The 14,650-nt window shown below is 43.1% G+C and overlaps 2 protein-coding genes and 1 pseudogene across 2 annotated transcripts; 1 reads left to right on the top strand and 2 right to left on the bottom strand.

The window, feature by feature from the left end:
* Nucleotides 1–1,067: 1,067 nt before the first annotated feature.
* On the bottom strand, nucleotides 1,068–4,381 carry LOC110536835 (annotated as a pseudogene).
* Nucleotides 4,382–6,068: 1,687 nt separating this feature from the next.
* On the bottom strand, nucleotides 6,069–9,880 carry LOC110537336 (tubulin polymerization-promoting protein family member 3). Its single transcript, XM_021623289.2, has 4 exons — nucleotides 9,670–9,880; nucleotides 7,670–7,866; nucleotides 7,361–7,514; nucleotides 6,069–7,199 (listed from the first exon to the last, which is right to left on the bottom strand). The coding sequence occupies exons 2-4, from the start codon at nucleotides 7,858–7,860 to the stop codon at nucleotides 7,008–7,010; spliced, it is 537 nt and encodes a 178-aa protein (XP_021478964.2). The 5' UTR covers nucleotides 7,861–7,866; nucleotides 9,670–9,880; the 3' UTR covers nucleotides 6,069–7,007.
* Nucleotides 9,881–11,384: 1,504 nt separating this feature from the next.
* On the top strand, nucleotides 11,385–14,288 carry LOC110537335 (tripartite motif-containing protein 16-like). The gene is made up of 7 exons (XM_021623288.2): nucleotides 11,385–12,066; nucleotides 12,227–12,322; nucleotides 12,549–12,782; nucleotides 12,913–13,069; nucleotides 13,165–13,221; nucleotides 13,323–13,376; nucleotides 13,463–14,288. Exons 1-7 carry the CDS (start codon nucleotides 11,494–11,496, stop codon nucleotides 14,002–14,004), a joined length of 1,713 nt encoding a protein of 570 aa, XP_021478963.1. The 5' UTR covers nucleotides 11,385–11,493; the 3' UTR covers nucleotides 14,005–14,288.
* Nucleotides 14,289–14,650: the final 362 nt, after the last annotated feature.

The following is a 14,650-nucleotide window of genomic DNA, read 5'->3' as shown; positions in this document are numbered from 1 at the left end:
TTCAAGGTGTAACAACAATGTGAGGTTGTGACACACTGTATAGGTCATCAAGGTGTAACAACAATGTGAAGTTGTGACACACTGTGTAGGTCATCAAGGTGTAACAACAATGTGAAGTTGTGACACACTGTGTAGGTCATCAAGGTGTAACAACAATGTGAAGTTGTGACACACTGTGTAGGTCATCAAGGTGTAACAACAATGTGAAGTTGTGACACACTGTGTAGGCCTGGTGCCTGGCCGGCTGCTGTTGTTATGGAAGACACAAGGCTGCAGTGAGTGTTTTGAGTCTGTAAGTAGGCTTGTTCTGGTTCATACTCAGGGTTAAATTTCAGCATATTGTGCCTAGTTTTGAGTATCTTAGGCATACTTATATGGTTAACACTTGCCACTTTATAATTTAATTATATTGCTAGAACAATATAAAAGACCCATCTTTGACATCTATCTAAAATAAACAAAAACAATTAACGCTTAAAGATTTTGTGAATAATAATGAATCACTCTGGCCATGGTTGTGCCATTATGAGTTTTTGTAACTGAAACAGAGACAATAATGGAGCAATCAGTCTGATATTTCTCATCACTGCAATGTATTGTTGGAAGGTTGAAACCATTGCCACACATTATACATACATGACAGTAGGTCTACAGTTCCACTGTGGGTGGGTGGGTATGCAGCCACCCTGAGATGGTCACATCTACTTTTCTCTTCCGTCAGCCAGCAACCTGTATGTACTTCTACATGTTACTACTTCTACACTATAAGGGAAGGGCTGTGTTCATACATGTTTTAAATCAAATCCATTTCCATTCAACATACACAGAGTATACCACACATTAGGAACACCTATCTAATATTGAGTTGCACCCCCCCTCTTGTCCTCAGAACAGCCTCACTTCGTTGGGGCATGGACTCTACAAGGTGTCGAAAGCATTCCACAGGGATGCTGGCCCATGTTGACTCCAATGCTTCCCACAGTTGTGTAAAGTTGGCTGGATGTCCTTTGGGTGGTAGACCATTTTTTGACCCAAACCGGTGCACCTGGAACCTACTACCATACCCTGTTCAAAGACACTTAAATATTTTGTCTTGCCCATTCACCCTCTGAATGGCACACAATTCATGTCTCAATTGTCTCAAGGCTAAAAAAGTATTCTTTAACCGGTCTTCTCCCCTTCAATTAAATGGATTTAACAAATGACATCAATAAGTGATTGTAGCTTTCACCTGGTCAGTTTATGTCATGGAAAGAGAAGGTGTTTTGTATACTCAGTGTATTTTACCAATGATTAGTTGAAACCCCAAGTCTGGTGAACATTATTAGAGTAATATGCCGTTAACAATATTTTGAATCCCACAGGCCTTGTTGAGCAGGTGATAGAGCTAATACAAGCAGAATCTGGGACAAAGTTAGAGAGAGAGAGAGAGAGAGAGAGAGAGAGAGAGAGAGAGAGAGAGAGACATGATGATGAGTAAGCTCCTAGCGGTCAGTCGGTGGTGTAGATCAGGAAGCTGCTGAAGTTGTTGTAGTGGCTCTGTCATCACAGAAGAAGCAAGGGGGCAGGCAGGCGGACACGATATCCCCAGGCTGGACCAGGGCCAGCACGGTGCTGGCTGTGTCCTCCTGGTCCTTGTGGTTCTTCTCCTGCAGTGTGGCCAGGCTCTGGCCATTAAGTTACAGGCTGCCAGCAGGGCCCCCGGGGAGCCTGCATCGCTCCACACCATCAGGGCCAGACTGTAGACCCCAGAGAGGTGTGCGGTGAACACCTCTGAGGACACGTTGTGAGCCTGGCCCAGGTTGATGAACACGTGCTCGTATGCAACTATGATTTTTCCTCACTGGACCCACGTACCAACGCCAGTGTGTCAACGCCACCAAGAACACTACGGCTTTCTAGACAGGAGAGAGAGAGGGAGGGAGAGGAAGGAGGGTAGAAAAATGGTCAGAGATATACAGTGCCTTGCGAAAGTATTCGGCCCCCTTGAACTTTGCGACCTTTTGCCACATTTCAGGCTTCAAACATAAAGATATAAAACTGTATTTTTTTGTGAAGAATCAACAACAAGTGGGACACAATCATGAAGTGGAACGACATTTACTGGATATTTCAAACTTTTTTAACAAATCAAAAACTGAAAAATTGGGCGTGCAAAATTATTCAGCCCCTTTACTTTCAGTGCAGCAAACTCTCTCCAGAAGTTCAGAAAGGATCTCTGAATGATCCAATGTTGACCTAAATGACTAATGATGATAAATACAATCCACCTGTGTGTAATCAAGTCTCCGTATAAATGCACCTGCACTGTGATAGTCTCAGAGGTCTGTCAAAAGCTCAGAGAGCATCATGAAGAACAAGGAACACACCAGGCAGGTCCGAGATACTGTTGTGAAGAAGTTTAAAGCCGGATTTGGATACAAAAAGATTTCCCAAGCTTTAAACATCCCAAGGAGCACTGTGCAAGCGATAATATTGAAATGGAAGGAGTATCAGACCACTGCAAATCTACCAAGACCTGGCCGTCCCTCTGAACGTTCAGCTCATACAAGGAGAAGACTGATCAGAGATGCAGCCAAGAGGCCCATGATCACTCTGGATGAACTGCAGAGATCTACAGCTGAGGTGGGAGACTCTGTCCATAGGACAACAATCAGTCGTATATTGTACAAATCTGGCCTTTATGGAAGAGTGGCAAGAAGAAAGCCATTTCTTAAAGATATCCATAAAAAGTGTTGTTTAAAGTTTGCCACAAGCCACCTGGGAGACACACCAAACATGTGGAAGAAGGTGCTCTGGTCAGATGAAACCAAAATTGAACTTTTTGGAAACAATGCAAAACTTTATGTTTGGCGTAAAAGCAACACAGCTGAACACACCATCCCCACTGTCAAACATGGTGGTGGCAGCATCATGGTTTGGGCCTGCTTTTCTTCTGCAGGGACAGGGAAGATGGTTAAAATTGATGGGAAGATGGATGGAGCCAAATACAGGACCATTCTGGAAGAAAACCTGATGGAGTCTGCAAAAGACCTGAGACTGGGACGGAGATTTGTCTTCCAACAAGACAATGATCCAAAACATAAAGCAAAATCTACAATGGAATGGTTCAAAAATAAACATATCCAGGTGTTAGAATGGCCAAGTCAAAGTCCAGACCTGAATCCAATCGAGAATCTGTGGAAAGAACTGAAAACTGCTGTTCACAAATGCTCTCCATCCAACCTCACTGAGCTCGAGCTGTTTTGCAAGGAGGAATGGGAAAAAATTTCAGTCTCTCGATGTGCGAAACTGATAGAGACATACCCCAAGCGACTTACAGCTGTAATCGCAGCAAAAGGTGGCGCTACAAAGTATTAACTTAAGGGGGCTGAATAATTTTGCACGCCCAATTTTTCAGTTTTTGATTTGTTAAAAAAGTTTGAAATATCCAGTAAATGTCGTTCCACTTCATGATTGTGTCCCACTTGTTGTTGATTCTTCACAAAAAAATACAGTTTTATATCTTTATGTTTGAAGCCTGAAATGTGGCAAAAGGTCGCAAAGTTCAAGGGGGCCGAATACTTTCGCAAGGCACTGTACAGGGAAGAATGAGTTGAGTAGGACCTGAGAAACTATAAAGGGTCATATTTCAGTAGTTAAGTTCCCACTGAGCACACAGTGGTTGAATCAACATGGTTTCTATGTCATTTCAACTCAATTACATTGAACCAATTTCGAATAGACGTTGAATTGTGCCCAGTGGGTTATTTATTATTTCTACTAGAGCAGTTACAATAGGGTCTAGTCACATTTATAGGGACTTGGATCGTCAATAATCTGATAGTAAAACACTCAGATAGGACTAACCTTTAATGTCAATCAGTGCAGTCGGGGCTGTATCCAGGTGTTTCTCTAGTTGGGTCAGAGTAGTGTCAAAATATTTATGCAGCTGCCCTACCAGTCTCTGCATCACACAGCAGCCACAGGATGCTGGGTCTGTCATACACACTATACACACTATACACACACATCCTCATTGAGACTCAAACAGACTATTAAACACTGAAATATAGACTCTTCCTCTGTACTGTCTCTCTCTCACAGTGTTCTGGTGGTGCAGGGTTGTCCCGGGCCGTTCCAGGAGTAGGTTCACTTCCCCGGTCCCACATGTCCCAGGGCCGTCCTAAACACACACAGCAGCACGATACCTGAGAAAGGACAAAACACAACACAGATACACCCTCACATACAAGGACGGCACTGTCATGTGCTTTCAGAGCGCTACAGTGAATTGAACTGTTCTGAACATCACCAAAGCACACTTCCACTGAACATGGCTGAGGATGTCACATGGAACTTTATACTTCACTTTATAGCCTTGCTGCACCCCACCTGCCATTGTATGGGACTTAGCAGAGGATTCAGACTTTGTAAGGGTATTAGGTACAGATACTGTGTTTTTGGGTGTGCAGTACCCCATGGAATTTTACTAATCCCTGCTACGTTGATATCATTTGATAAAGTATGTGTGTGTGTATGTGTGTGTGTGCGCATGCATGCATGCGTGTGAGAAAAATACTCTTTCACATGGTCTGAATTGCTGCTCAGTGATTTATTTGAACATGTACATACTCTTATAGCTTTTCAGAATAGAGGGAGACACAGCTAAACTATACAAAACACAACAGACCGTGATCAGTAGGGACAGAACAACCCAATAGGAGACAATGCAGTGCAGTCAGGAGGCTCCCAGTCCTCCAACAGAACAATTCATTTAGTCATTCCTCACTGGAGGAATGTCCTCATCGGTCTCTTATTCTCTCTTCATTTCTAAAGCACAGGCAAAGCGCTACACTGTACAGATACAGTGGAAATCTCTTCTCATTCATTCACCATTCATTAATCTATTACATCATCTATCCATTTGTTTATTCATTCATTCATCCATTCAACTATCTCTATTTACAATATACAGTTATTATAGCAGAGCAGATAAAAGCTAAGGACATCAGTAGAGAAGGCTGGGTGAAAGCAGTGTATAAATCTAGGGCATTAGTGTTAGTAGCAACCTCAATGATAAGGCAAAATGTGTGGTAGTAGTAGTAGAGAACTAAGTGAGTTCCTGCAGTAATAGGAGTGATGACTGAGGCTGTAGGAGGCATTTGGCCTGCCTATTAATCATTTCATGTGTTGTATATGTTCTGTCTAGGGATGTTTTAACTTGTTTTGTACACTAGAGGGCACAAAATGTTGGGTCATGGATTACTGGTCACAAAAATATAAACGCAACATGCAACAACTTCAAAGATTTCACTGAGTTACAATATTACAGAAATCAGTTAATTTAAATAAATAAATTAGGCCATAATCTATGGATTTCACATGTTTGGGAATACTTTACACCTACCTACATGTACATACCTCAATTACCTCGACTAACCTGTACCCCTGCACATTGACTCGGTACCGGTACCCCCTCTATATAGAGCCTCGTTACTGTTAACTTTTCAAAAACGTTTTGTTTATTTGGTAAATATTTTCTTAACTCTTATTTTTCTTAACTGCATTGTTGGTTAAGGGTTTGTAATTAATAATTTCATGGTAAGGTCTACTACACCTGTTGTATTTGACGCATGTGACAAATAACATTTGATTTGATAGATATGCATCGGTTGGTCACAGACACCTTAAAAAAAGTAAGGGCATGGATCAGAAAACCAGTCAGTATCTGGTGTGTCCACCATTTGCCTCATGCCGCCCGACACATCTCCTTTGCATAGAGTTGACCAGAATGTTGATTGCGGCCTGTGGAATGTTGTCCCACTCCTCTTCAATGGCTGTGCAAAGTTGCTGGATATTGGCGAGAACTGGAACACACTGTTGTACACGTAGATCCAGAGCATCTCAAACATGCTCAATGGGTGACATGTCTGGTGAGTATGCAGGCCATCGAAGAACTGGGACATTTTCAGCTTCCAAGAATTGTGTACAGATCCTTATGACATCAGGCTGAAACATGAGGTGATGGCAGCGGATGAATGGCACGACAATGGGCCTCAGGATCTCATCACGGTATCTCTGTGCATTCAAATTGACATAGATAAAATGCAATTGTGTTTGTTACCTGTAGCTTATGCCTAACCATACCATAACCCCACTGCCGCCATGGGGCACTCTGTTCACAAAGTTGACATCAGAAAATGGCTCGCCCACACGACCCCATACACGTGGTATGCGGTTGTGAGGCCGGTTGGATGTACTGCCAAGTTTTCTAAAACGACACTGAAGGTGGCTTATGGCAGAGAAATGAACATTAAATTCCCTGGCTACAGCTCTGGAGCATGTTCTTTCAAAACTTGAGACATCTGTGGTATTGTGTTGTGTGACAAAACTGCACATTTTAGAGTGGCCTTGTACTGTCCCCAGTACAAGGTCCACCTTTGTAATGATCTTTCTATTTAATAAGCTTATTGATATGCCACACCTGTCAGGTGTATGGATTATCTTGGCAAAGGAGAAATGCTGCATGGCTGCGCCCCTGTCCATAGATTAGGGCCTAATTAATTTATTTAAATTGACTGATGTCCTTCTATGAACTTGTTGCATGATGCGTTTATATTTCTGTTCAGTATATATTATACACAACACATAAACAAGTAAAAACGCTTCTAGTGAAGCTGGGAGGGATAGGATCAGGGGTTGGAGCGCTTGGGAAGGTGAATATATCTAAATATTATTCACGTTTTTATTGACATAGAATTTGGTCACTGTTTTGTTTTCTATCCAGGTTTACTCCTCACCCTTACACCTCCCCTCTCCATCATAACAACCACCACCCCAACATGCAACGTTAAAGGATATATAATACTTTGACTCAGTGACTGACCAGCCCATCCAACCTGCGCAGTATGTGCATTAATATACATTAACACAAGTTCTCACTTAAATTACACTATTTAGCGGGGGTCTTTGGGGTAAATAGTGGGATCTGACTGAGCATATCTCTCTCTCTCCCTCTGTCCTGCCTATGCTTCCTTGACCTTATCCTCATAGGTGCCCTTGCCCTTGTAGGCACCCACATAGCCACTGGCATCTGGAATGTCTACTCGCCCGGCCTTGCCCTTCCCCTTGCCCGACTCGTCAAACCGCTCCTTGTGTGCCCCTGTGAATTTGGTGGTGTCTGTCAGTCTGTCCACCGCCGCTGCCTTGTCCACTTTCTATGAGCAGGAAAAGAGAAAGGGAGAATGAGAGATGAGGATACAAAGTAAGAGCTTACCCACCAAACAGATATGCACACACACAGCGGACACACAAACACACGCTCTCTCTGAGACTGTAATATTATCAGGCTGTGTGCTGCTGACAGGTAGACACTCACAGTGACGCCAGCGTTGGCAGGCTCCCTCCCTGCTATGAGGCCGTAGATCTGCTGCACCGCCTCCTCCTGGCACTTCCCTTTAAAACGCTTCGGGGCCAACTCTGACAGGGCCTGGCTGAACTGCTCAAATGCGATCACACGAGCTGTCTTCGCCCTAAAATACACAGAAAAACGTTTTGAGAGAGTTTTACCTTTACTCATGTAAGGTATGATATGGTATTCTGAGGGCCTCTGGCCGTATTCCCTCTTTCCTAGAAAGATGACTGCGGTTCTGTCAGTGTGGAGGTTTGAAACTGGACCGAGTCTCACTTGACTTTAGTGAAGACAATGTCCACATCAGTGGCAGTGACGTTCTTGCCGTCGATGACCCGGCAGTCCTTGCAGAGTTTGGCAAAGTTCTTCCCGTTCATCTCCTTCCCAGTAGCCTTGGTGTCCCCATGAATGGCAAACTTCTTGAAGGACGTCTCCACCTCTGCTACTGATACGGAGCCCTCTGCCATTCTGCCCTATAGATAGAGAGATGGAGATAGAGAGAGAGGTAAAACACTAAGGATGGGATGCAAGAGAAAGGCATACAGTCGAGACTGCTGTAGTTTCTGAAACTACACTGCCATAATGTTGAAATAACATTGGGAGGACACCGAGTCCACGGAGACAGGAAATGAGGAGGTATTGGGAGAGATTTGGTCACTAAGGCGATACATTCAGCACACCACATCCTCTGGGCATTTTATTTATATATATACAGTGGGGAGAACAAGTATTTGATACACTGCCGATTTTGCAGGTTTTCCTACTCACAAAGCATGTAGAGGTCTGTAATTTTTATCATAGGTACACTTCAGAAAATCACATTGTATGATTTTTAAGTAATTCATTTGCATTTTATTGCAAGGCATAAGTATTTGATACATCAGAAAAGCAGAACTTAATATTTGGTACAGAAACTTTGTTTGCAATTACAGAGATCATACGTTTCCTGTAGTTCTTGACCAGGTTTGCACACACTGCAACAGGTATTTTGGCCCACTCCTCCATACAGACCATCTCCAGATCCTTCAGGTTTCGGGGCTGTCGCTGGGCAATACGGACTTTCAACTCCCTCCAAAGATTTTCTATTGGGTTCAGGTCTGGAGACTGGCTAGGCCACTCCAGGACCTTGAGATGCTTCTTACGGAGCCACTCCTTAGTTGCCCTGGCTGTGTGTTTTGGATCGTTGTCATGCTGGAAGACAAAGCCACGACCCATCTTCAATGCTCTTACTGAGGGAAGGAGGTTGTTGGCCAAGATCTCGCGATACATGGCCCCATCCATCCTGAGGCCATATATATACGGACAATTCCTTCGACCTCATGGCTTGGGTTTTGCTCTGACATGCACTGTCAACTGTTGGACCTTATATGGATAGGTGTGTGCCTTCCCAAATGTCCAATCAATTGAATTTACCACAGGTGGACTTCAAGTTGTAGAAACATCTCAAGAATCATCAATGGAAACAGGATGTACCTGAGCTCAATTTCGAGTGTCATAGCAAATGGTCTGAATACTTATGTAAATAAGGTATTCCTGTTTTTAATTTTAAATAAATTTGCAAAACTTTCTAAAAACATGTTTCCACTTTGGCTTTATGGGGTACTGTGTGTAGATTGATGAGTAAATTGTTTTATTTCATCCATTTTTAAAATAAGGCTGGAAAAAGTAAAGGGGTCTGAATACTTTCTGAATGCACTGTATACTGTAGCACATATCTCAGTCATAGTCAGTACATTTTTCCTCAAAAAGTAGCTATCAGCAAAGTCAGTGCTAGTACAAAAAGTTCAAGAAAGGCAAGGGTGTTAGTTGTTATTGCTTCTTAAGAGGGGGCGAGGGGAGGGGGGTGCTGTGAGATTAATCAAGTAAAGGAATCGATCAATAAAGTAATGAAGGCTTGGATCAAATAGATTAATTCAGCACACTTGCATTAATTATTAACAGACCAGAGAAAGACACTGGGCCATACAGCATCTGATACTCAAAATGTAAAGAAACATTAACATATGTAAATTCATATTTAACATACATTCCACAAGTTAAACACAAACATCATGCAATAGTGCCCCATGATATATGTACAGTACATTCAACTATAGTATGATGCAGCACAAAATAAAAGTACACCAAAAAGAGGACAATGAGCGTAATAAATTATGTCAAATAGATGGCTTAGCTCATTTCTATGATTTGGTGACATTTATTGTGTTTTGACCTCTATCTTACTGGTCAATACATAGACTAAAGTACAGGATAACTTTAAGTGTAGACATGTTTACCTGTTAGATGAAGGAATTCTGAGTGACGATGATGTTGGGGATGCCTGTGCTGATGCTGCGTGTCTTCCTCCTAGCCCTGCCACTCACACCACCTTCACAATGATGATAGCGATGTACAGAGAAGAGAGGGAGATGGAGAGCAGAAGGTGGGGAGGAAAAGAGCGAGCACAGACCAGCACAAGCCATGACATCATTTGCTGCCTCTCTCGTGAGCATGCGTTCTTGTTTACTCCCCTCTTTCTCTCAACCCTACCCCCTCCCTTTCTCCTCCTTCTTGGCTCCTTCCCCCTCCATCCTTTATGATTGGCTCACAGCTGGTGCTGCAACGCCCTATCCTCTGTCTGTCCAGAGACTAAAGGCTTTTTGTATTAACGAACATGAAGAAAAGGCTATAAATGAGGACAGCATTATACATGAACAGTTAACATCTGAAAGAATTCCATGATATGGATTTCATGTTTATATCTATTTGCGACCACAAAATGTTTTGTCTAATATTCTGTGCATGTCTTTAATATGAAGCATAGTACATTTTTTTACTCACTCATTCATAACCCTTCCCTCATGTGTGACACATCTTAGAAACAAATTGACATTATCATTGAAGAAGTGAAACCCATCAGTTCTACAAGAAAGGATGTTGATGGAAACACAGTAGTGGCTAATCTGGTACTAGCACCACTAATATTGTGTCAATAATGTTCTATTCTAGAGAATTTACAGCATAACCACACATGGAGTGTTTAACTGATATTGTGACACAGAGGGCATGTTTTCCCACCAGAGGAACTTGCAGGGATTTGACTTTGTCCTTTAGGATATGTTTACTGTAAGGCCCTGTCCCCATGTTGTGTGGGTATACAGCAACGACTGTATATGGTGTACACATGGTGGTGTAGTGTCCTATCTCTTATACGGAGAAGAAGCAGGACAGGCTGTTTCGACATCATCAGCCATCATGAAACCTACTACTGCTGTGTCAACAAAAATGCTGTACCAACTTGCCTTTTGAATATACTGCAATTTTAAGTTGTATCCCTGTTTACAATCAATGTTCCATTACATGCTTTCAATGAATGGCAAGTTCATCATGATGATCAAATCAAATTCAAATCATATTTGTCACATGCGCCGAATACAACTGGTATTCACCTTACAGTGAAATGCTTACTTACAAGCCCCTAACCAACAATACAGTTAAGAAAATACCTAAAAAAGTAAAAAATAAAAAAGTAAAAAATAATTAGAGAACAGCAGTAAAATAACAATTGCAAGGCTATATACAGGAGGCACCGGTTAGTCAAGATGACTGAGGTAACATGTACATGTAGATAGTGTTATTAAAGTGACTATGCATAGATAATAACAGAGAGTAGCAGCAGCGTGGGGGGGGGGGGGGGGGTTCAATGCAAATAGTCTGGGTAGCCATTTGATTAGATGTTCAGGAGTCTTATGGCTTGAGGTTAGAAGCTGTTAAAAAGCCTCTTGGTCTTAGACTTGGCGCTCCGGTACAGCTTGCTGTCCGGTAGCAGAGAGAACAGTCTAGGACTATGATCACAGACATTTCGCCAAGAGAACCAACCAAGAGTGTATGTTGTTGGGTGGTATGTGGGTTCATTCCTCTATGGTCACATTCACTTCCCAGTTTCATGCAGGTTGTCTTTTCTGTTTACACTAAAACACAGCCTCACCTTTAAATACCAGTGGAAGGGGACTGCACTCTTGCTTTAGTCTCACTCCCATTTAATACAGGTCAGTGGGGTGTGATTCTATACTTCTACTGACTGGTTATCTCCTTGTGTCTCAGTCTGACCCAGCAGGACCATGGCTGAGCCGAACTTTCCCCTGCCTCCAGATGGCTACACCTGTCTTCTGTGTGCCGATGTGCTGCAAGACCCTGTCACCATCTCCTGTGGAGACACCTACTGCCTGGAGTGCATCAAGGTCTACTGGGACCAGTATGACCACCTGGGGGTGTACAACTGTCCCCAATGCCGGGCCACCTTCACCCCTCGCCCCGTACTTAGGCGCAACGTGCCCAATGTGACCCAGGTGCGCCGGCAGCTGCCCGAGCTACAACCCTTCCCTTACCTCCAGAGGGATTCGCTGTGTGACTTCTGTGTGGGACGCCGCAGTAAGGCTGTCAAGTCCTGCCTGATGTGCCTGGCCTACTACTGCGAGACACACATCAAGCCCCACTACGAGTCTGCCACCTTCAAGAGGCACAAGCTGGTTGATGAGACGGGTCACCTGGACAGGAAGATCTGTCCGCAGCACGAGAAGGGCCTGGAGCTGTTCTGTCGCTCTGACCAGATGTGTATCTGTGTGCTGTGTACCGTCAGGGAGCACCGCAGCCACAACATCATCTCTGCTGAGGAGGAGCGCGCTGAGAAACAGGCACGACTGCTCTTACACACTGGAACAACCTACCCTCACTAATTGCTCTAACAGTACATGACAACTGCAATGATACAGCTTAACTCATTTGAAACTTCTAAAGACAACGGGGTATTATGGCCCCTCAGTTTACTAACCACCTCTTCCTCTCCTTTAACAGAAAAACCTGTTGGTGACCCAGTCTGAGGTCCAGCACATCATTCAGGAGCGGATGAAGGAACTGCAGGAGTTGAGACACAATGTTGACGTTCTCAAGGTTAGGTCCATTTCCATTTCCTAGGTCAATTTCTGGTACTTTTTATGAGACTACATCCCTTCAATTTAGCACCATAATATCATTCATTATTCCTTTTTTGGACCATATATTGCCATAGATGCACTAAATCAATCATTACAATTGTGTTTGCAATGTTTTGATTTTAATTATATAATAACACAATGATAATTGTGTAATTTGCAGTATCTCCCTCCCCTAACCTCAGAGCAATGCCCAGCGGGCGATGTCAGACAGTGATAAGATCTTCAGTGAGATGCTACAGGCGGTGGAGCGCTGGCATGTTGAAGTGAGCCAGCTGATAAAGGCCAACATGCAGGCAGCCATGTCACAGGCCGAGGGATATGTGGAGCGGCTGGAGCAGGAGATTCTGGAGCTGCAGCGCAGAGACGTCGAGCTGCGCCAGATCCTCGACACAGAGGACAACATCCACTTCCTACAGGTACTGGACTGGAGGGGGAAGAGACATTGGGCTGAGACAAGAACCAGGATCCGTTCTGATAATAGACTGGTAGAAATATGAATCCAGCATTTGCATTACAATACTGATACATTTATTTTGTGCTGTGTAGAACTTCCCCACACTGTGTGTTCCTCCTGAGCCCATGGTTCCCAAAGTCCTAATCAACCCTCAGTTCTCCTTCGGAGAGGTCACCAAGACTGTCACCGGCATGAAGGAGCATCTAGATGACATCTGTAAGAAGGAGCTGAGCAAAATCTCCAAGTTAGGTTAGTCTATTAATGTGACTAAAATGCCTCCAACATAGCTTTTGTACAGCAAGAGTTTAGTATTGCGATAACCAACTGTAATTTTACATTTACAGTAAGTGATATCCCTGTATACATACTTTCACCAAGAGGTGGCGACAAACGATTCAAAGGTACATATTTATAAAGTTTACATTGGTTTATTATCTGTGAAAAAATATGTTTGTAATCCAAATTTCTCTGGTGATAGAATCCATATTTTGTTCTAATACAGCTCCCACCAGGGCAGATTTTCAGGAACCCAAAACTAGAGCAGACTTCTTGAGATGTGAGTGGTCTGTTCTTGTCTGTTCTTTATACCAACTCAAATCATATAATTTTCTGATAATGCCAATAAATATAATTTTTTTTCAGATTCTTGTCCGCTCACCTTTGACCCCAACACAGCCTACAAAGAGCTGGTTCTGTCTGAGGGGAACCACAAAGTGATGCGGAAGAAGACAGTCAAGTTTTACCCGGATCACCCCGAACGCTTCGATGGCTTCTCCCAGATTCTATGCAAGGAGTGCCTGGGTGGGTTCAGGTACTACTGGGAAGCAGAGTGGAGCGGGGAGTTCTCCATCGGAGTGGCCTATAAGAGCATCAGCCGCAAGGGTAAGAACTCTTACAGTCTGCTGGGCTACAACGACAAGTCCTGGAGCCTGCTCTGCTCTGACTCGGGCTACTCCGCATGGCACAACAAGATGGACAAAGACCTGCCAGAGGCCCCGCGGGCCACACGGATTGGAGTGTACCTGGACTACGCTGCCAACACGGTTGCCTTCTACTCTGTGTCAGAGGCCATGGAGCTGATTCACAAATTCAAGGCCCAGTTCTCTGAGCCTCTGTATGCAGGCTTTGGAGTGGGCTCCTCTGTGTCCCTCTGCCAACTAAAGGAGAACCTCCAACCTTACTGAGCACAGTGACAACAGACTGAGGGGAATCTATTCAATGTAAATAGGACTATGTAAACTACACAATGCTAATGTTGCACACAATCATTATGAATCATTTAAATTCAATGGACTTCAATAAAAATATAAAACTGCATGAGTGAAGTTAATAATGATTCATAATGAGAATATGCCTTTGACTTCAGTACTGTGACGTGATTTTTGTAAAAATGTTTACCTATGTTGGAAATGTGTCAAAGAAATTATCTTGACCAATCTGAGAAAAAATAAACATTTGTGATGAATTATCCATCTCTCCAGACAATTTTATAACATGACATGTTCATTGCAAGACAATATCTGTCAAAGGTTATCTTTCAAAACTGTGCAAGTTAAGAAATATGCATATCCTCCAGCTATAGTATCTGCTATATACACTACTGTTCAAAAGTTTGGGGTTCCTTAAAAATGGCCTTGTTTTTAAAAGAAAAGCAATTTTTTGTTGATTAAAATAACATCAAACGGATCAGAAATAAAGTGTAGACATTGTTAATGTTGTAAATTACTATTGTAGCTGGAAACGGCTGATTTTTAATGGAATATCTACATAGGCGTACAGAGGCCCATTATCAGCAACCATCACTCCTGTGTTCCAATGGCATGTTGTTAT

This window comes from Oncorhynchus mykiss, chromosome 12, assembly GCF_013265735.2.
Source record: "Oncorhynchus mykiss isolate Arlee chromosome 12, USDA_OmykA_1.1, whole genome shotgun sequence".
In the NCBI taxonomy this organism is placed as follows: domain Eukaryota; kingdom Metazoa; phylum Chordata; class Actinopteri; order Salmoniformes; family Salmonidae; genus Oncorhynchus; species Oncorhynchus mykiss.
This window is presented reverse-complemented; position numbering and strand designations above follow the sequence as displayed.